At 47.0% G+C, this 21,979-nt stretch overlaps 1 protein-coding gene across 1 annotated transcript in view; it reads left to right on the plus strand.

Moving 5' to 3' along the window:
* Positions 1 to 822: 822 nt before the first annotated feature.
* Tgfbi (transforming growth factor beta induced) overlaps positions 823 to 21,979 on the plus strand; it is a 33,649-nt gene continuing 12,492 nt past the window's right edge. The window contains exons 1-7 of the mRNA XM_046468051.2: positions 823 to 1,026; positions 5,885 to 5,983; positions 15,353 to 15,417; positions 16,911 to 17,071; positions 17,415 to 17,579; positions 17,805 to 17,951; positions 20,093 to 20,234. Of these exons, the coding sequence (XP_046324007.1) occupies positions 893 to 1,026; positions 5,885 to 5,983; positions 15,353 to 15,417; positions 16,911 to 17,071; positions 17,415 to 17,579; positions 17,805 to 17,951; positions 20,093 to 20,234 (913 nt within the window). The 5' untranslated portion in view covers positions 823 to 892. The remainder of the gene's footprint in view (positions 1,027 to 5,884; positions 5,984 to 15,352; positions 15,418 to 16,910; positions 17,072 to 17,414; positions 17,580 to 17,804; positions 17,952 to 20,092; positions 20,235 to 21,979) is intronic.

The following is a 21,979-nucleotide window of genomic DNA, read 5'->3' on the forward strand; positions in this document are numbered from 1 at the left end:
AGAAGACTTACTCCCCATCTATGTTTCTATTATCATGACTGGTGTGTCTGGAAGGCAGAGGCCATTCTGATGGGCCATAGCGTTGTGGGAATCAGCACAGCCCCCTCCCCTTTCTTGCAGTGTTTGTAACCTGATCATTGAGACATCTTTGGACTCAAGACTTGCGGCCTGGGCTGGGGATGTGGCTCAAGAGGTAGCCTGCTCGCCTGGCATGCGTGCGGCCTGGGTTCAATCCTTAGCACCACATACAAAAAACAAAGATGTTGTGTCCGCTGAAAACTAAAAAATAAATATTAAAACTCTCTCTCTCTCTCTTAAAAAAAAAAAGGAAAAGGAAAACCTCTCTATGTATTCAGAAATTTGAAAACACACTTCTGTAATATATCAGTTCTCCCTAAATTGATATACAAGTTTAATGCAAATCCTACTAAAATCCCAGTAAATTAAAAAAAAAAAAAAAAAAACTTGAGGCCCCTTATGGAAGAACAAAGTTTGAAGCAGGCCTCAGAGAAAGTTGCCCCTCACTCCCAGTGTCCCCACTTGCAAGAAGCCCAAGTCTCAAGGATCTGCATACTTTGTGCTCGAGCAAAATTGACTAGGGGAGGAGACGGAGGTAGGGCATGAGGGAGGGCTGGGCAGCGCAGGAGAGAACGGAGAGGAAAGTGATCTGCTGGCAGAGGGGGCGTAGTGAGTGCGGAGCGCAGCCCCGGGGGCGCGGGTTGGGAGGCGCCAGCAGCCCGCCCTCCCCGCTCCGGGCCGGCCGGCTTCCCCGCCCCTCGCGGCCGCTCCCTCGGCTCGCGGCTTACTTAACCTGGCGCGGGCAGCCGGGCGCTCTCACTTCCCCGGAGTGGCCCGCTCGCGCATCGTCAGTCGGTGCGAGTCCTCCCTCTCCATGGCGCTCCTCGTGCGGTTGCTGGCCCTTGCCCTGGCGTTGGCCTTGGGTCCCGCCGCGACCCTGGCAGGTCCCGCCAAGTCACCTTACCAGCTGGTGCTGCAGCACAGCCAGCTCCGGGGCCGCCAGCACGGGTAAGCCGAGCGGAGGGGCGGGTCGCCAGGCTCAGAACGCACGCCGCTGGGGGCATCGAAGGGGGCAGAGAGCAAGGGACAAAGCCCGATAGAAAAGCAAGCAATGTGCAGCGCTGAGACCAGTCCTGCACTCGGTGGAGGGAGGGGGGTGCCGGAGGATGGAGAGAAGCCTGCTCCGGACGCTTTGTAGGGGAAGAGGGTGGGGAAGCTGAACAGTGACCCCCTACTCAGGACAAAAGCACGGGACAGCCCACGCTTTCAGTTTCTCCATCCAGACATAGGTAGAAGGGGGCGTGGGCATCTCTCTGACCAGAATCACTCTGGGAAGGTGCCCAAGGCAGCCATGCACATACCAACCCAGCCAGGTCATTGTCCAGTGACTCCAGACATGAGACTGGGGCTACACCAGGTGGCATAGGTGCCCCAGATTTCTGTGCACCTGGTCGTGCCCTGCACCCGCCATCTGGCATCAGGCAGTACTTCCAGGGCACAGAAGGGACAGTGTGGCATCTCCCCACCAAACACACAATGAAGAGCAGTATTCACCAAGCAGGGGTGGGGAAACTGAGCCCCTAGAAGACCTTCCCACAGTCCTGTGGTATGTATTGGGTCCAGGGTTGAGTTTGACCTAAAGCAGAAGTTGGGTTTGTAACTGTGGGACCTTATAACTGCAGGCATTCCTTTGAGTCACTGAAGATGTCTTTGCTTTAGGAGAGAGACCCAGGTAAAAGGTCTAACCTGGTAAAGACCCAGGCACAGACCCATGCAAAGGTGGGCAACATTTCAACATCCATCCAAAGCCAAGCCATGTGGGCTTCTCACATTACCAGGCTTTACTGTGGCTTCCAGCCTACCTGTTTTCACCGACATTTTTTTTTTAACAACTTTGTAAAATTATATGTAGGTAGAGGCAGGTTAGAGTCCTCAGGGGAGGATCAGATGCTATTGGGTCTGGCATTGACATTACAGGCAATGCCAGCCCTTCAAGAGTCTAGCCAGATCTATACTTAGATGAAAAGTCACTGTTGAGGGTGACAAAGTTGATTTCATAGGTCCCAGCAAAGCCTTTACTCCCATACCCGGCCATGCTCTAGGGGGTGGATATAGGCTGCCCCTTTTAGAGAGTAGTCACCCTTGTTTCCTCCATGGCTTTCTGACCTCACTTGGCCTTCCAGGTGCTCAGGGCTTTTCGGGAGAACGGCTCTTGGGGGCAAATTTGTCTTGTCTACTCTGCAAAATGAAATAAAGCCACAGCCTCAACAGGCTTCTGGAAGGAGAGCACTGAGGATGAGTTGGGGTCTTAGGGAACTGGGAGATGATCTTTGACTTAGGCCCTGGGCATAAGGGTGAGAGGGCAGGTAAGAAGGACATGGAGGACATGGGGCTTCAATGTCAAAATGTGAAACTGGCATTTTTATTTTTATTTATTTATTTTATTTTTATTGATTTTTGGTATAGAGGATTGAACCCGAGTTGCTATACCACTGAGTTCTATCCCCAGCCCTTTTATTTTTAATTTTAAGACAGGGTCTCAATGAGTTGCCAAAGCTGTCTTCAAATTTGCAATTCTCCTGCCTCAGCTTCCTGGGTCTCTGGGATGACAGGCCTGTTATTTCTCTCCAGCCCACCTTTGCTTCTTCTGCCTTTCTTGTGCTTTATTTTGATGCCACAATATGCCTGGGATGTTTCTGTTTCCTCTGCCTCTTATCCACTAAGTCAGGAGAAGATCCCCATAGTCTGCCCCGCAGCATTGTCTCCCAGAATGGCATCTCTGTACACAGTGAAGGTACTGAGGGTGCTGCACCAAGAACCATCTCCACAGAAAACCCACTTCCCTTCAGAGGCCAGAAGAGACACTGACGGGATGGAAAATAGGGTTTTAAAAAAATACAGATGCTTTTTATTGAGTTTCAGATAGTAGATCACCTTCCCTGCCATACCCCTGCAGGCTAATCCTCTTGATTAACTTCTTGCAGTGCAGTTGAAAAAACCCATAGTAATCTGTCTGTGATGGGCACAGTGATCAAGAAGTCACACGAGCACTCCCTCCCCCACTAAAATCTGGATACACGTGTGCATGCACCATGGCAAAGTGGTTGCAGGCACACTTGCATTTACCCTGATCTAACCATCCCTTGAAAATACCACGGGACTGCCTGGCCCTGCACACATGGGTGTGGCACCCTGTGCAAATGGATAACCCTGTTCAAGTTCCAGCCCTTTATTCAAAGTGAGAACTGGTGAAAAGGGAAGAAAAACATTTCTGCCAGTTTAAGGAAATGCAGACTGCTCCATGATATGAAGGGAGAAATGGTCAGTGTTCTGCTCACGGGCAGCGCTTTCTCCCTACCACAACTTTTGTGTTCAACTTCCCCACAGTACATGTTCCCATTTTACAGATGGTGAAACTACAGCTTAGTGACAGAGAGTGACTTTATCCAAACATAGAAAACTGTTGGGAGGGTAGTCTCTGTAATGGGGTCTCTTGGCTCCCAGGTTTGCCTTTTGCTATAGGGAAGGGGGAAAAATACTACTGAAAGAGAAGTTAGAAATGCAGCCACACTTCCAAATATCACAGATCAAAAATTGGAGTGATCTTCCTAAAGCACTTGGTTTTTCAAGTCCAAGTTGAACAGCAGCTCTGTTATTCTTCAGGCAGAAGGCCCAGAAATGGCTTGCTCTTTTTGATTGCACTACAGCATACATTTCTTGTGTGCACAGCTCATACAGGCCTGATATGAGAAAGAGAGGGTCACAGCAGCCCCAACCACTGTTTCTGTCACACAGGGCAGCAGCAGTGAACTCTCCCTCTGCAGAGGAATGTAGGAGCCACATCCATAAGAGGCTCATGAAGATTGGCCAAACACCTACAGAAAGTTGCAGGGAATTCATCAACAGTAATTATTTCCTGCTTGGTCAGATAGGAGAACTTTGCAGATTATTCAACAATAAGTAGAACTTGCGGCTGGAGTGTGGCTGTCTGGGAATCTTCAGGAGTTACTTAGGGACTGTCTAACCTGTGAATCCCAGAGAGCAAACAGAGAAGCAAGGTGTTTAGAAATCTGCTGGGGGCATTTAGTGACATCCTATTGGGAGTAAGGCAGCCCTCACCTGCCCTCCTGCTGGCTTGTCACGTTCTCTTCTCCCTCAGCTTTGTTCCCTATCTGGTTCTTGCATTACTTCTCTAATACTCTCTGGGCATTCGTGGCCCACTCACCTCTGCTTATTGAACAAAAATGTGGACAAGGGGCTGGGGTTGTGGTAGAGAGCTTGCCTAACATGTGGGGCACTGGGTTGGATTCTTAGAACTGCAGATAAATAAATAAATAAAATAAAGGTCAATGGACAACCAAAAATAATAATAATTTTAAAATGTGGATAAGAGGTGACATGGTAAAAGAGACAGGTAAAGAAGTAAGGGTTCAGAGTGAACAATCACCCAATAACCTAAATATTTAAGAGCTGATCAAATTCTAGCAGCCCCAATAGTGGGATGGCCAGCCTAGTTTTACTGCAAAAATCAGGGTTTTCCTGAAAAATATCGTGCATATGAAAGGGTACCTGTGGATTACAGTTTTAAAGTCACAAAGAAATTGATGTTGAAGTAATTACCCATTCATTGGGTGACACCTGAAGCTCTCTGAGCACTGATGTCTTGTGAAAACCCTCAGCTGTAGTTTCTTTGCTTTGTCTGATTTATGATTTAGTCAGATGAACTGCCTGCCTCCCCGTCTTCTCCCATCCCAAATGTCACCATGCAGCCACAGCAGCCTCCTTACCCCAGGGGTTCCTAATGGCCTGAGCACTATTCTATTGGATCAGGAGATGGTACAATAGAATAAAATACCCTGCAACAAAACCCTGTGGCTCTGGAGGAGCCTTCTAGGCAAAACCCCAGGAAATTTGCACTTTGCTTTCCCAGTCATTGAGGTCTTTCTGAGCTGGGTCAGGCGTTTCAACAAGTATTTTCAACAAGATTATTCCAAGCTTCTGCACCTGACCGGTTGCCAGGCTCTATCCAGAATGTCAAAGGTAGAAAGAGGCAGGACTCTTGCCTTCGAGGTTCTTTTGAGGGTAGCTGGAGAAAGGAGATATCCATCGCACATCAGCTATAGGGTTTCTGGTAACCAGCATCAAACAAGTTGCATCCCAGGTCAAAGAATGTAAAGAAGAGTGTCACATGGAGCAGTGGAGGAAGGCTTTTGGGGAGAAGTGGAACTCAAACTGGGGTCTAAGTAGTCGACAACTAAGAGTTAAGTAGGAGAACACCCCTATTTGATGTCATGTACCACTTGCCATGTACCCTCATTTACAGTGTTGTCCTCTGGATGAGTCATCACTGGGGAGACAGGCAGCTGGTCTAGACAATGAGTATATGTATATGTAGAGCTGCCAGGGGGATGCTGGGGTCTTCTCCTCATGATTGCAGAGCCTGTGACAGACACTGGGATGTCAAGTTTGGGCTCAGTATGAAGTACAGATGCAGAGAATGGCTGGGATGTCTTTCAAAGCTGCTTTACTTAGGAAACATGCCACTTTGACTTTGCTATTTTTTTGGATCTATACCATGCCATCTAAAACATTTACGACCCCTTTATTTACACTGACCCATTGCCCATGCCAAGGATAGTTACATGAAATTATATCAATGTGTGAGATAGATAAGCAATTTTTTGTTTGATGGAAAGCTTTCATGGGGACCAATGGGAATCTAGGTAGACAGGTCCAAAGCCTACCCCAAAATCCACCCTGCTGCCAAGACCGAAATGGCTGTCTGTCCTCCATCTGATGAACTGGGAAGACCTACATGATGTGATGGACATGCCAACCTCACTAACACCATTGCTTTTGTTTCCAGCCCCAACGTGTGTGCTGTGCAGAAGCTCATTGGCACCAACAAGAAGTATTTCACCAACTGCAAGCAGTGGTACCAGAGGAAGATCTGTGGCAAGTCAACGTGAGTATCTGCAAATACCCAAGACCAAAGAGGCCACGTTGCACGTGTGCCAGCCACAGGTGCCCCCAGGGCTGGGCCAGCCACCTTCTAAAAGGTCAGGCTGCCTAAAGAGCCATGAAGGTGCATGTACAAACGTGTCAGAGAATGTGTTCTGGGGAGTGGCATTTTTAGGAACCTGGCCAATTTTTTTCTGCATTTTAAGGCTGCTGACAACACTTTAATACATCTTTCAGGGCTAGTTTGGAATTGCAAGAAGCATAAAATTGTATGTGTGTGTGTGCGTGTGCACGCGCACGTGCATGCGTGTGTGCGTTTCCAAATCTTCACTAAATGATTCAGAAAGTCCATGGAGAGGCCACCAGCGTGTCACTCTGGGAAAGAAAATCTGTTGGTGAACTGATAGGAAAGCCCACTCTTACTCTGTTGTCCTAAGGTAAACACCTCAAAAAGATTTAGGTTGCTTAGAAATGTGCCCACAATGAGATGGCCCCCAATATTAAGATAGGCTTAGACCCTAACTTTGACAGGGTTCATTTTTAGAATACTCAGCTGTCTCCTCTGTAAAATGGAAATAATGAAACGACCTGCCTTATGGCTTTGTTATGAGGATTAAATGAAATAATGTACATAAGAGAACAAATATGGTGCCTGGCACATAGTAACAGCTCAATAAATACTAGCTGCTATTATCATTACAACAGAATTTGCAAATTAGACCACACAAACAGATGGAAAAGTGACAATAGGCTATATTCCAGTGACGTTACTATCAGGCTTGTTGTTTCCTGTATAAGCACAAAGGGAGGCAGCCTTCATCCCTACTGTCCAGCGCCTGGTGGAAATAGGGTAGTGTGCATATTCTAACAGAATTCTGAGGAAACCTAATCTGTTTGGGCACTAACTGTCAGCAGTTGTCAAAGTTGGCTCTCTCCTACAGATAGGAAGATGTGCTGTGCAAAACTTCCACTTGTAGGGGTCTGACCTTCCTCTCATCTGCGTAATAGGAGGATTAAGCAACTCTAAGCCACTATCTTGGACTTCTTCACTCTTATGGATTTTTAAATTTATTGCTTTGATGTTGCTTTCAAGTAACCATCTCTTCCAATTTAATAATCAACTAAAGGAAAGGGAAATGCCCTTTCCTTAAAATGTACATGGAAATAAATATCCCAATGTGTGGCCCTGATTATGTGAGGCAATGATCAATCCTAGTCTGAATCAAGGGAAATCAGGAATTGGAACAGAGCTGGAAAGAGCTGCTTCTCCCTGGAGCCTGTCTGGGGCATGTCTGTGGCAGCTGGCTCCCTGCCAATGAGAGTCCCACCTGAAATCTAAAAAGAGTTGCATGAGTTAGAAGGATACACCCTCCAGGTTCAGTGAACAGAAGCTCAGCAATAATTTTTCCTGTTTTGAACAAAAAGAGATTATGCAGATTCTATGCCTAGCCTATTCTTCCCTGATGCCCAAATTAAATATATATATAATAATAATGCTGGGTGTGGTGGGACACACCTATAGTCCCCACAACTTGGGAGGCTGAGACAGAAAGATTGCAAATTTGAAGCCAGCTTGGGCAATTTAGTGAGACCTTGTCTCAAAATACAAAATAAAAAGAACTGGAGGTGTATCTCAGTGGTAGAGGAAACCTGGGTTCAAAAATAATAATACCACTAGTACCAACTGACTTTTTTCATATGGGTACATTATCTACTCAAACAATTAATTACTCAATTAAACACAAAGCCAGGCCCCACATAATTGCTTCTTGGAAGATAACCAAAGCACCTGTGCCAAGAGTACTTCTCCATCTCACAGCTCTGGGTTACGATGAGGCCATATTTTCATTATTTGAAGTTTCTCTAAACATGTCATCCAATTGTGATGACAAGCTGGCCACAGGGTGGCACTTTGGATGCCCCCCTGTTGAAGCATTTGCCCAACTGGTTAACAGTAGCTTGATAACTTTCCTGGGCAGCTCGTGGCTGACGCTGGTGGAGGATGAGTCACGTTGGCTTATTGGCTCTTAACACTCTCCTCTTTCTCTGTGCGTGTGCCAGGACAAGTCACAAGCAGTAGAGCTACGTGTTGACAAAACACTCCCAACAATAATCTTGCCTTCTGGGACAGGTTTGGTTTTGAGAATGTGGTGAGGAATTTGGGCAGAACCCTCACTCCAGTCAGCACAGAGGGGTGCCCGGGAATAGAGAAAAGGAAAAGGAAAATCAAAGGGAAAAGATGTTCACATTCAGCTCTTGAATGTGGCTGTTGCTCTGAGTAGCTTCAGAAAAGAGGAAATGAGGAGAGAAAAACAAGAGTCGTTGTAAAATTTCATGATCCAGGACAAGACAGGCCCTTCCTGGAACATCACGTGCAGCATCAGAAAGGTGGAGCTGACTTGGAGAAGAACCAGAAAAAGCAGAGGGGAAAAGAGGAAGAGGTTGAGCTCAGTTCTGTTGTCCTTGAAAGCTAAGGGCAGCTTTGCGGGGGAACTTGTTTATCTAAGACCCAGACCCCTGAGGGAGCTGCCATCTGACCACCATGAATTAAGTGCTGTGGGTCCTGGGGGTGGGGTGCATGCTGGCTGGAATTAATGTCACCCTGGGGGGAGTAGGTCCCTCGTGCATTGAGTTGGATGAGGAACTGAGTGGGACATGGGAGCATGGTGGTTGGAGTAAAGAAAACCATCTTAGAGTGGGGCTGACATGAGCACTGGGCCTTTTCCCAGCAAGACTCAGTTGTGTTGGGATGAAAGAGCAAAATGGCCTGGGGGAGGAGGCAACAGGGGTCATCAGGGGACCTAAGGCCAGAAGGAAAATTTGACCTTGAAAGCAAATGAACAGCACCAAGCCCCAAGCACAAGGGTGAAGATTGTGACGCAAGTTAACAGAGAGACACAGGACAGGCCTGGTGAGGCAGGACCCTGAACCCACTTGCCTGCAGCTGGGAGGCCCTGGACTCCACTTCCTGGAGAGGAGAGGATAGGCCACACTCAGCATTGTCCTCATGTCTTCAGACAAGAGCTTTTCTGTATTTCCAAAGAGAAGAATCTGAGATTTGGACACTATCTGTCAAGCCAACATATACATTTTATAACAAGAAGTAGTTACCAGTGGGCTCCTACCTAGAGACTTGAGTACATTTTATTCCTTAGAAACTCACTTTAGCTTTTATTTCAGATCCTAAGGAGCACTAGAGTGATAACAATGGTCAATCAAAAAGGGTTATGGGAAATAGACAGCATCCTCCTCTGTGATTTCAGGCCCTGGTTTGATTGGTAATAAAATTCTTACATGTGGAAGGTTGAACAAAGGTGCAGGAAATTGTGGTCAGGAGTCTGGCTGTGTCTGTACTGGTCTGTGTGTGTGTGTGTGTGTGTGTGTGTGTGCAGAGAGGGAGATCTGTTTAATAGCTAAGTCAGAGCAGACGTCATGGGGATGTCGCAGACATAGCAGGGGCTCAGACATCATGAATGTGACACAGGAAGGGAGCTGGCAGGTAGGGATGGCAGCTGTCCATTCCAAAGTCTTGAAATTGTTCCATAAGCAACACATTTCACAAGTGCAGAAGCAGTTCTCTGGAGCCAAGATGGGCTGGCAGGATACTGCTGGTTTTCTAGTAGCAAGTGTTGCTTTGCCCAGGGGCTACATTGCAATACTTGTTCAGCATTGTGTTAAAGCTTAGAAATGTCACCTTTACTGAAGCCATCCAGGACAAGGTTGAGCTCTTCCATCAGGTGGCAGGTCTGTTTTCAGTAGATTTCATTCTGTGCAAAGCACGCCGAGACATCTGACATGAAACTGGAGAAGAGCCAGTCTTCTTCTCTTTTCTGTATCCCGTAACTTGGTCCCAAAGGAAAAAGAAGATGGTGGGAAGCCATTTAGGCTGTCCCCAGACCCACCCTAGCACTGTTTCATATTCCCCAAACAACCATCTAGGACCCCATGGATGATCTGCTTCATATCAGGGATATTGGACGTACACCAAAATCACATCTGTTAAGCAGTGTTTCCTGAAGATTCTAGAACATTCTGTAAATTAGGAAGCTGCTTAGCTGATTTGAAATTTCGTGTTGTTGAGAATTTATATGAACCACATACTTACTACCTGGGGCAAAAGCCCTGGGGAAAAGTAGAAAAATGACCCCTAAAGATGTCCACATCCTAATCTGCAAACCTGTAAATGTGTTCCCCAACATGGACAATGGGACTTTGCAGCAGTGGTTAAGGATCTTAAAACATATAATTTTAATAAATGTATTCATGCATTTCAAAAAAAAAGGATCTTGAGAGGAGGACATTATCCTGGATTATTTGGTGAATCTAATAAAATCATAAGGGTCCTTATAAGAGGGAGGCAGCAGGTTCAGAGTCAGAGAAGATGTGGTGGAAAGTTGGGGTGATAAAACCACAAGCCAAGGCATGCGGCAGCCTCCAGAAACTGGGAATGGAAAGGAACCGAGTTTCTAATGCTTCTGGAATTAATGCAACCTTTGATTTAGCCCCATGAGGCTGATTAGTGGCTCTAACCTCCAGAATTGTAACATAATAAATTTGTAATGTTTTAAACCACTACATTTGTGGTTATTTGTTACAGTAAGCTATGGGAGACTAATAGAAGCCTTACACCCGTGTATTATGGGGATTTATTTGTTACAATGTGACTGGATCAGTGAGCTCACTGTAGGATATTGCTTTGCCTCAAGTTATTATCCTAGCTTCCACTTTAAAGTTAACACTTGGAATGTTTTGTTTTAGAAGAAGCTGGACAACTGAGCACTTAGTTGACAGCAAGTATCCATTAAGTGCTTCTCGTATGAAAACTCATTCGCTTCTCATACTCTATGTTCTAATAGAATGTGATCATTAGCTCATTTGTAGATGGGGCGACTGAGTCCCAGCAAGCCTAAGCATCCTGCTCAGAGTCATCTGCTGGTAAATGGGGCAGTTCTGTCCACTCTACTGTGCTGCCCCTAGGAAGAATCAAGCCTAGCAGCTAGTGTCAAAGGAGGTATACAAATGAGCATGCCTGTGGGACCTGAGTGAACTGCCCAGGTCTCTCTCTACAGCCCTGAAAACTGTGTTTGTGGGTTCCAGAGACAAAGCCTCCTCAGGATCAGAGAAGCCCTTTGGCCCAGAGTCACTTCCAATCTGGTGGCTTTGGTGATCCCTTGCTGCAAGAGGCTCCTCAGTAGCCCTCATCAGATGACGGGCATGAGAACTGAGAAGACACCCAGGAGTGTCTTCTCACACATCGCACACAAATCACCACAATTGCATACACCCATTTTCTGAAGTCTTCATCCTAATCACTAACCAGGCTGGTGAATTCCTGGGATGCTGGAAGCCTTTGCTGGTGGAAGGTGGCTCAGAGCAATCTCTGATTTTCTATTGGGGACCTTAAGAATCAGCTCAGCTTCCTTTCCAAGGCCAGGAATGCAGAAAAAAGTAAACCACTTCAGGCAGGCAGTCCGCGGGGCACCCCCATGTCTAGACGCTGTGACTCTGTTTGCTCTGAGATTCCTGTTGGAAACTGTGACCCAGAGAATAGTTTACCTTCTGTCACAGGAGACTGGCTCTCAGGCTCCACTCCTTGCTCCATCTCCTCCACAAGTCTAGTTAATTCCTTGGCATTTACACCCAGTGAAGCGCACTTGGGAGAGAGTGATTATTTTAACTTTATATTAACTTTGTGGAAAATTACTTTGGGAAGAGAAATACTGGTCATTTCTGTGTCCCATTCTATGTGAAAAAGTTACAGGGGATGGAGGAGAGCTTCCCAAACATCCCTAAACCCAGGCCCTGTGTAGACACTATCTTTTTGGCCTGCTACTTTAAATACCCTTCTAATCCGGGTACCTTGACTCACTTTCTTCTGCAACTTATTCTTCTGTCCTGAGAAACTGGAACCAGATAATTAGTAACTTGTTGCCTTGGAGAGTTTGCTTTTTCTGACCTGAGGTTTTTAGTTATTAGAAACTATTTCTGGTCAACAAGATAGGAGAAGAGCAGCTTTGGCTGATGAGATGAGATTCAGAGACCAACAGTTCCTTGCTGTTCAGAGACACCTAGGAACTGTAGGTTCCCACTGGTTTCTGTCCTTCTCTGTGTTCATCCTAGAGGGATGGCATTAGATCCAGGCTCTTGCTTGTCTGTCTCTCCGCAGCATCTGTGTTCTCTCCAGGGCTAGAGCCCACATGGAGTAGCCCACTGGGCCCAGGGAGGGCGGGGCAAGCTGCTGTGCAGATCAGCAACCCAAGAATCTTTCGGGGGGATCGTCCCAATGGACCGTTTCTAGGTCTGAGGCCTGCAGCTGCTCTCTGCTTCTCTGGGGTCATGCAGGCTGGTTCTGGAAAGGGCCAGTATTGTTGGGACAGGTAGAGCAAGGAGACTAGCAGCTGTAGAACCATCTCAAGTCATAAGCCTGCCATACCCAGGCTGAGTGTCCTGGCCTACACTTGCATGCCCAGAGAGGGCCGGGGAGAGGGAGATCAACAGAGCAAGGGGAAGAGGAGAAACCTTCTGAGAGCTGTCCTCAGTTTACTAGAAAAAGATCTTGGCTGGGGGAGACTTTGCAACCTCAGAAACTGAGTCTCTACCATGGGGAACTTGCTGTCAAAGCCATCCGCATGTGACAGCAGAGTACAGTCCTGCTGCCATGAGACATGGGTGCAGAGAGCCCACCTGAAGAAGCACAGGGAGTGCTGACGGAAGTTAACCTTGTTTGCTTTGGAGACACAACTGTGTCCCCCAGATGTCAGAGTTTCAGATCATTCTGCTTTTGCCAAATGTGCGCATTGACAAGAGCAATGGAAAAAGAGTCTGACTTGGTGCAATGTGAGGAGAGCCCTAGTACTGCCTCGACCCACCTGTCATGTCAAGAGACCCATTCACCCCTCAGAGCTTTTTTTTTTCATTACATTTATTTATTCTAATTTGTTATATATATGACAGAAGAATGCACTTCACTTCTTATTTCATGTTTCTGATTATACACAAAGTAGAATCACACCATTCATGTCTTCACACTCTTATTTAATCCTGTTAACCCTCTCCTTGCTGATATTGTTCTGCTCACCTCTGACCTTTTCCCCCCAGCCCCTCAGCACCCCTTTCTCCCTACACATCCTACTTGCACACATGTGCATATGTGCCCCCTTCCCAATACACATACCTTGTTGCAGGAATCATGGGTTCCCATTTGTGAAGCTACCTGAGCTGTTTGTCTTTCCTGTGTTTTTGTTTTCCTGGGGAGTAGGGCAGAGATGTAACTCAGAAGCCAACATTTTTTGAGTCTTTGGCCAGATTGATGGGGGACTTCAGGCCATAGAGTGTATAGCACCCATGCTCACCAGGGGCCCAGAGGACTTGGTAGATTTTCCAACTGTCCTTCTCCAACTCCATGGAATTTTATAACAGATAACTTTTGAAATAAACTAAGTGTGGAGAGATATGACCTATTTCTACTTCCCTAACTCCATTTCTTCCCAATGAAGTCACTGAACCCTAGTATTTATGCATAGGATCAAAGCTTGGAGCTCTCCCTGGATTGAAGGACACTGTCCTTCTTTGAGGGAGTGGCTCTCTGTCCCATAGAAATCAGCCCACCCAGTAGAAGACTTGAGTGTGAGGTTGGAAGGAATTTTAGAGATCATCTAGTTTAACCTTGTGTATATGGGGAAACTGAGACCAGAGAGAAATAGACTTTCAAGGTCACCCTGCTAGTTACCAATGAATCACAATGCAAACCCCTGATTCTAGTACGGTTTCTCTTAAACTACACTGCCTTTACAAATTGTATGTCAATGAAATATTATTTTAGTTGCAGAGTCAATTTTAGAACTGAAGATAAAATTGTGGGTGGGTCAAGGTCAGTCTTGGGGAACAGCATGTTTGGGCCTTGTAAGTGCTGGGATGCAAGGTTAGAAAGGAACAGAAGGGCTGGACAAAAGGAGAATGGAGAAAATGGGTCAGAGAAGAATGTTTCTAACTTGTGGATCCTCAGTCATTCCCTGGGGGCCCATTTCTAGCTAAAAGTGGCACCTATAACTCCCTGATATCCTGAGAATCTGAAACATTCTCCTGGATAACTGGTGAACCAGGCTTCATCTTCACTTGATAAGTCTTCCCTGAGTTGATTCCAGTTGCATTCACAAGAGCAGGAAGCTCAGTGTGCACTGAGAGTCTAATCCAGCGCCCCAAAGCCACATTTCTTCCCAATCCATCTGCCTCTCTTCTGGTGATGTCATTAAGCATCCTGCATGAGTCTGATAAAACCCTTTGCAATTCAAGTCTAACCTCTCTCTTGTCCCAAAGGGCATATCGATGTATCAGAAAGAAGGGAAAGCATGGGGAGTCCGTGCTGTTTGCATTTGGCTCCAGGCCTGCTAAGGAGAGTTGGCTGGCGCTGTGGTGTGACCTCCACAAGATCTTTCTTAGGAGTAGACTTTCAGAATTTTTCCTTGCAATGTTATTGAAGTCCAGTGGCTTCCTCATAGTATCACATTTTCTGAAGCTGTGTCTTTCAGATCCCCACACAAGAATCAATGTCTCATTATAGGGTGGTCTGAAGGAAAGGAGATCATCTTTAGTTTCTTGAACAAATTGTTTCAAAGATTAAAACTGCACTACCAGTCTTATGTTCATCCAAATGCAGAGAATTTTACAAATGGACAATATGGATTTTTTTATGGAAGGACGAGGCATGGTTGAAGGAGGAGGGTGGGTAGGGAACACTTTGCTATGTAATCCTTTGTTTATCTTCAGTTTGAAACCATAAAAACATTTTATCAATTAAAACATTTTTAGCTTTAAATTTTAAAAAAGACTACTTCATAGGAGGAGCTCTGCTTTTATTTTAGTTTTATTTAGTTTTAAATTTTAAAATTTGATTATTAGAAACTGAGAAAAACTTGATGATCACAGATACCCTATACTTTTGGTTATTAAATCAGAGTTAGAAGAGCATGAGAGATTTAATCAGTGACACCCACACATGCACACGTGCATTTTATAGATGAGAAAACTGAGACCCAGGGAGGAAAGGGAACTGGTCTGGTTTCTGGTGCATGTTGGAGATAAATTTCTTGGTGTTTTCTAATTACACTATTGAATATACTGAGTTAGTTGGGCTTCCTAGTTGGTTTGTTGTAGATGTTGGCAACCTTCAGGAACATTCTATAAGGCCAAGGAGACATGAGGAGCTTCTTGCCAGTGAAAGGTAATTATGATCTAGCAAGTGGCCTCCTCAGAGGAAGATGCTGTACCCATGATCTCTCTTCTTCTATTCGGTGATTTGCTGGGAGAGAGAGACTGATGGCGCTGGAGGAGGAGTGAAGCCCTGCCTGACACATGTGTGTGCCTCTTGTTACAGAGTCATCAGCTATGAGTGCTGTCCTGGATATGAGAAGGTCCCAGGAGAGAAGGGCTGTCCTGCAGGTAATAAGCCAGGCCCTGCCTGTGGGTGTGGTTGGAGGGGTGAGTAAGGAGAGAGGAGCATGCATATAAAAGTGTACAAGGTCTGAACATGGGTCCCTGGGGAGGGTGTATTGGCATTCTCCCATTCTTTCACGTGTCACTGGCCTTTATGTTCCATGCAAGAGGTGGAAGATAGGAGCTAGAAATAGTGCATTTCCTGAGCTACTTTTCAACAAACTAGTGGAGCAGAACCCAGTTCTGGCCTGCCCAGACTCTTTAGGAAGTGGAGGCTCCTGGGCCTCTTATCTTTGCATTCAGCAGATTTGGTGTGGCAGCCCTTTGCTTTCTGATCAGATCCTGCTAGAGGTCAGATGGGATAACTTGGTCTCTGGCTGGGCTGGGAACCCAGGGTACCCCCACTCTGTGTCTAAATTTGGCCCACTGGAGTTCAGCAGTGAGCAGAGCTGCAAGGAGGCTCACCCAGAGTCAGTAAAGGATACCATGATTGGCAGCTCTGAGCCAAAGACAGGATGCCACCTTTGAAATTGATCAGAGTCTCTTCTTTAGTGTCACACATTACCAGCAACTGTGCAGAGGAGTTTGTGTTTTAACTTTGAAAAATAAGTTACTTTTAAGTTAAGATTATGAACCTGAAAAATGGCTAATAAAAAAAGTATGATGATAAAAGCAGTGTGATACTGAGCATGAGAGTCCATAACTAGATCAAAGTCATAAAATGTAGATTCCAGATTCCAGTGACAGACAACAAAATAGACCTTTTTGACAAAAAAAAAAAAAAAAAAAAAAAAGAATGTGAACCTGATTTAAAGGGTGGGGGTGGGGGGGCGTGCAACATGGTCAGTGCCAAGGTCACGAGGAGGATGTTGTTGGCATGGTGTGGGGAGCATGTCATTATGACCCAAGTAGAAGGACTAGGTGGGATGGGGAGAGTGGTTGGGAAAAGGAGATAGGCCGTAAGGGGGAGCTTGATCTCTGGACCCTAGTTTTAGATCTTTTAAAATGAACATTAGGCTCACTGTCTAAGAAGGATTTTATTACCTGCAAATACACAAAATACCTCTCAAAGATTTATAGTTGTTTCCTTCTAGTAGAGGCCATTAGGAAACTAGTTTCAATAAGAAGACAAGTCTGTAAAACTAGTGTGTAGTTAGGATTTCTCTTTCTGGTGTACATTCTTACCTGTGTTATCTAAATGTCTAAGAAAAAAAAAAAAGCTGTGCTCTGCTGTGTTTAAAATGATTAGGGAAAAAAAATGATCAGAAATTTCCAATTAGCTGAGTTCACATAGAGAGGCATTTGACTACTTACTGAGTTATTTTAAGCTCTCAGCTCCCCAGCAATAGACTGTCTTCGGGCTTTTCCACCCACTCCCTCACCCCTCTTCACCTGCAGATGTATCTCCAGGCCTCTCTGGCAGAGAAGGAAGGGCAGGGGTGGTCTGACTGGGGTGGCCCTGCAGAGGCCCATCCCTCCTTTGTCTTCTATCCCTGCAGCCCTTCCCCTCTCAAACCTTTACGAGACCCTGGGAGTTGTCGGATCCACCACCACTCAGCTGTACACGGACCGCACAGAGAAGCTGAGGCCTGAGATGGAGGGACCAGGCAGCTTCACCATCTTCGCCCCTAGCAACGAGGCCTGGGCTTCTTTGCCAGCGGTGAGCTGTTCCTTCTGCCCAGGGGGCTCTTCCTGGGAACTGCTTTATTCTGAGAGGTCTGGGCATGGAGAATAGGATCTGAAGCAATATCCTACTGTTTCTGGAAGCTTTACCTTTCACCCCACAGATACAAATTAAATAGGACTCACCAAGTCTCTTACAGTGTCCTATCTGTCCCATTGGGCACAGACCCGTCTTGGTGTTCACGGAGGAGGTCTCTTTGGTAGGAGTGAGGTCTACATCTACTTGGGGATTAGGAAGCATATTTCCCAGGGGAATGAGGGCCCACCCCTTGAACATGGGGTCTGCAGCTTCCTAACTGTCACATTGTTCTTCCTTCCAGGAAGTGCTGGACTCCCTGGTGAGCAATGTCAACATTGAGCTGCTCAACGCCCTCCGCTACCACATGGTGGACAGGCGGGTCCTGACTGATGAGCTGAAGCATGGCATGGCCCTCACCTCCATGTACCAGAATTCCAACATCCAAATCCACCACTATCCCAATGGGGTACGGGAATCCCCAGCCACACAGCACTGTCTTCTGTCCACTGCTGACCCATATGTGGGGCTACTCTCTGGGGTTTTGTCCTACAACCCCTGGCCTCCTGGGTCTTCTCCTTAGATCCTCTGGTTCCACAGTGGGTGGGTGTGAAAACATCATCTTCCCCTCCTGAGGCTTCCACATCCTGATTCTGTTTTGCTCACCACTTGTCTTTGCTTTTTCTCTGGGCAGATTATAACTGTCAACTGTGCTCGGCTGCTGAAAGCTGACCACCACGCCACCAATGGTGTGGTGCACCTCATCGATAAGGTCATCTCCACCATCACCAACAACATCCAACAGATCATTGAGATTGAGGACACCTTTGAGACCCTTCGGGTGAGGCACTTCCCTGGGCAGAGGCCCAGGCTGGGGACACCTGGCTTCCCAAGAGAGGCCTGGTAGATCAGAGGATGTCTCATGTGGGAAACATGGAGAATCCAATAATCATATGCCCAGCTTGGCCTAGCTGTGGAATGCCTGCTCTCTGTCCTCTCCTTTGGAAAGTTTCCTTTCCTTGGCTACCTGGGAAGGTTCAGTGGTTTGTGACTGAGGCAGGATGGGGAGATCTGAGCTGTGAGCTGCCTGGATCTCCACTGTGGGCTCCAGAGGTGGGAGGACCCTTCCTCCCGGATGTTGGCTTCCTCATGGGGACACCAGAATAATGGCCCGCCAGGCTGTGTAGACCACCCATTCCCACCCTGGGAGCCCTGTTCCAGTCCTACCCATGTTTCCTTGAAACCCAGACCAAGCACAGAGGCTACCAGGAGTTTAGAGTCTGACTCCTGGGCTGGCTTCTGACTGGTCTGAGGCCAAAAGAACATGCTCCCATCCCCCATGCCCAGCAGGCATCTGTCTTACAACTGAAGGGATGAGTGGTGTTGCTCTTGGCAGTGGCCACTCGGGGAAGTGAATGCAGGCTGCCCCGTCAGGGTTTTTGCTCTGATTCAAGAAGAACTTCCTAACCACAAAGGATACAATTGGGAGTGGGCCGCCCCTCCCTGGAGATCTCCAACACAGAGAGACAAACACACTGGGACCGGCTGGAGTGGATGGGCCTCAGCAAGTGGGGATGGCTTGGAGCTGGCTCTGGAGGGCCCTGTGACTCTATACTCTTCTCCCCTGCCTTTCTTCTGGGTCACCCAAAGGGCAGGAATCTGCAAGGGAAAGATGTCACTATAAAGTTAGCGACATATGTTTTCATTAACAATGGTTGATCTTGTTGAAAGCCCTCTTACTCTTTAGGTTTGGCAAATCTTCCTCCCTTGCTTTTTCCCCTTTGCCCTCCCTGATGGCCATCTTTCCTGTTTCTAACATGCTTACTAAGCACCTCCTACTTTCCGGGTATTGTTCTATGTGCTGGGGTATAGAGTGGACTGTCCTTGGGGTTGCTCATATTCTCTGTTGTGTTAACCAGTCCACACGAGCAAACAAGGCAGCCACAGACTGAACAGGGGGTGAGGTCAGCAAGTCGGTGGTGGGCAGAATATCAGGAGGCCTAGGGCAGGCCTCTTTGGAAGAGATGACCAGAGTGGAAGCCTGAAGGACCATAATGGGCCTGTTCTACAAAACACTAGGCAAGAGCACGGCCAGTGGAGGGAAGGCAAGAGCAGAGCTCCAAGCAGGCACAGCAAAGCAGAGGCACAAGAGCCAGAGTGACACCCCAACGGAAGCAAGAGGATGCAGCGAGGCCAGGCCAGACCCCGCAGAGGGGACAGGAGGCTGGCTCCATCCTGAGAGGGACAGGATGCCCTCAGGCTTTTAGGAGCCATTTTGGCTATGGTGTAAAGAATGGGTCATGTGATCCTTATGCTCCTGGAGCTCACAGAAGTAATTACCAATAACTATGGGATTACCGTTGGGAGAAGGGCAACAGGCGATGAGAACGTCAGTACCAGGCAGATAAACTTTTGTCTGGGGGCTTGCGGGCTGGGAGGAATGCCACGTTGACCTCTCAAAGAAAGGGTATTTCAGACAAGACCTGAAGAAGGAATAAAAGTCAAAGAAGCAAAGAAAGAGGGAAGGGCTGAGGGAACAACCTGGAGGTGGGAAGGAAGATGTACAGTAGTACCTGAAAGATGGCCCTATGGTTGGGGTCAAGCCAGGACCCCCATGGAGGCCTGGTTTGGTCCAGCACCTCTTTTCTCCATTTTTTTTTTTTTTTGCACTAGGGATTGAACTCAGGGGTGCTTTACCACAGAACTACCTTTTTAATTTATTTTGAGACAGGGTCTCCCTAAGTTGCTGAGGGTCTTGCTAATTTGTTGAGGCTGGCCTTAAACTTATGATCCTCCTGCCTCATCCTCCTGAGTCCCTGAGATTATAGGTGTATGCCACCATATCCAGATCAGCTTCTCTCTTCACCTTGGGCTTCTATAAAAGTCTCCAGCTCCCAACAGAGAACTAGCAAGTCTGTGTGTTCACCTGCTGGGAAGAGCCCAGAGCTCCAAAAAGTACGTCATCTTCTCTCTTTCTCCCAGGCTGCTGTAGCCGCATCAGGGCTCAACACTGTGCTTGAGGGTGACGGCCAGTTCACTCTCCTGGCTCCAACCAATGAGGCCTTTGAGAAGATCCCTGCTGAGACCCTGAACCGAATCCTGGGTGACCCTGAGGCTCTGAGAGGTGAGCATCATTAGCTCCAGCAACTGCTGAGCAGCCAGACTGAGCCCAAGACCTGCTCTACTTCAAGACAGGAACACTGCCTGTCATGAGGTCTTTCAGAATGACCACCACAGCCATGGCTTGTGTTGTTTCTGTCTAGCCGTGTCTCTGCAGAAGCCAGAGAGCCCCCTCCCTGGCTTTAAGGGGTGAGCCTAGAACCCCACAGCATTTGTGGAGAGCTGGGGAAGTAGGCAGAGCTGGAAGTCACAGCTGACCCTGGCCAGTCACAGCAAAAGACTCATGTGGCCAAGACCAGAGCAGGGCTGCCCGGTGGATAGGCAGTTTGGAGATGTGGGATGGGGTAGCAGGTAATGGCATCCTGAAAATAGAATCACCATGCTGACCCTGGAAATCTGCCTCTGTCTAGTCATGGGTAAGCTACAGTTAAAACCTAGTTCTTGCTGGGTGCCTGTAATCCCAGCAGTTTGGGAGGCTGAGGCTGGAGGATCCCCAGTTCAAAGCCAGCCTGAATAAAATACAAAATAGGGCTGGGATATGGCTCAGTGGTCAAGTGCCCCTGAGTTTAATCCTGATACCCCAAAACAAAACAACGACAACAAAAACCCTATTTCTTATATTAACTCTTCATTGCTGGTTCTATCCTTTCCTTGGTGAGCTGCTAAGTTAGGTGGGCATCAACTAATGCCAAGGGGAGGGAAGGAGCAAGCATTCCCCCACCAGATCCCTTTCAGCTCTGTACTTCTTTTGTATATGTGTGTGTGTGTGTGTGTGTGTTTGTAAATGGTCACAATAACTTTATTTTATTTGTTTTTTTATATGATGCTGAGCATCAAACCCAGTGCCTCACATGTGCTAGGCAAGCACTCCACCACTGAGCCATAACCATAGTCCTCAACTCTGTACTTTTTTTTTCTTTCTTGGTACCAGGGCTTGAACTCAGGGACATTCAACCACTTAGCCACATCACCAGCCCTATTTTGTATTTTATTTAGAGACTGGGTCTCACTAAGTTGCTTAATGCCTCACTTTTGCTAATCCTCCTGCCTCAGCCTCCTGAGCCACTGGGATTACAGGTGTGCACCACTGCACCTGGCTCAACTCTGTACTTTTTAAGGGTCATGAGCAGTAAGCTTCCTGATCAGTCCCAAATGCCCTGGAAAAGAAAGTAGGCCCCAAGTCTCCTGTGCACCCCAACCACACAATTCCTCCCAAACATAAAATCTAGGGATGACTTCATTTCTTTTGAATCTATTTAAACCTACCTTTACAATACATGCCTCATGCATTTCAGACACACTATAAATTTAAAATGTTCTCCTCCTGGCTGGGCATGGATAGGAAAGAGCACATTTCTGAAAGCACAGATGGGATCTGTGGTATGTCCAGAGGATTAGGATGCCTCTAGATGCCTGTACGGTGCTGGATCCTGGAGTCACAAAAGTGAATACAGCCCAGTCTTTGCCATCAAGGACATTAAAGCCTAGTGGCAGGCTTCAAAACATATTGTTGGGATCTGATCTGATGCGTTCAATGACAGAGATATTCAACACATTGTGGGAATGAAGCTGGGATGGGGCCTACACAGGTTCAGGGGTCTTGAAGTCTTCCTGAACGAGAGGAGACTTACAGGCATCTCAAGATGGTTTGCTTCCCATTGAGAACTATGTCCCCCATTGTGTTAGTCAGCTTTCCATCACTATAACATACCTGAGATAATCAACTCATAAAGAAAAAAGGTTCCTTTG

The sequence above is a fragment of the Marmota monax genome, unplaced genomic scaffold (genome assembly GCF_021218885.2).
Source record: "Marmota monax isolate L192 unplaced genomic scaffold, Marmota_monax_Labrador192_F-V1.1 WCK01_AAM20220418_F8-fsc00196, whole genome shotgun sequence".
In the NCBI taxonomy this organism is placed as follows: Eukaryota; Metazoa; Chordata; class Mammalia; order Rodentia; family Sciuridae; genus Marmota; species Marmota monax.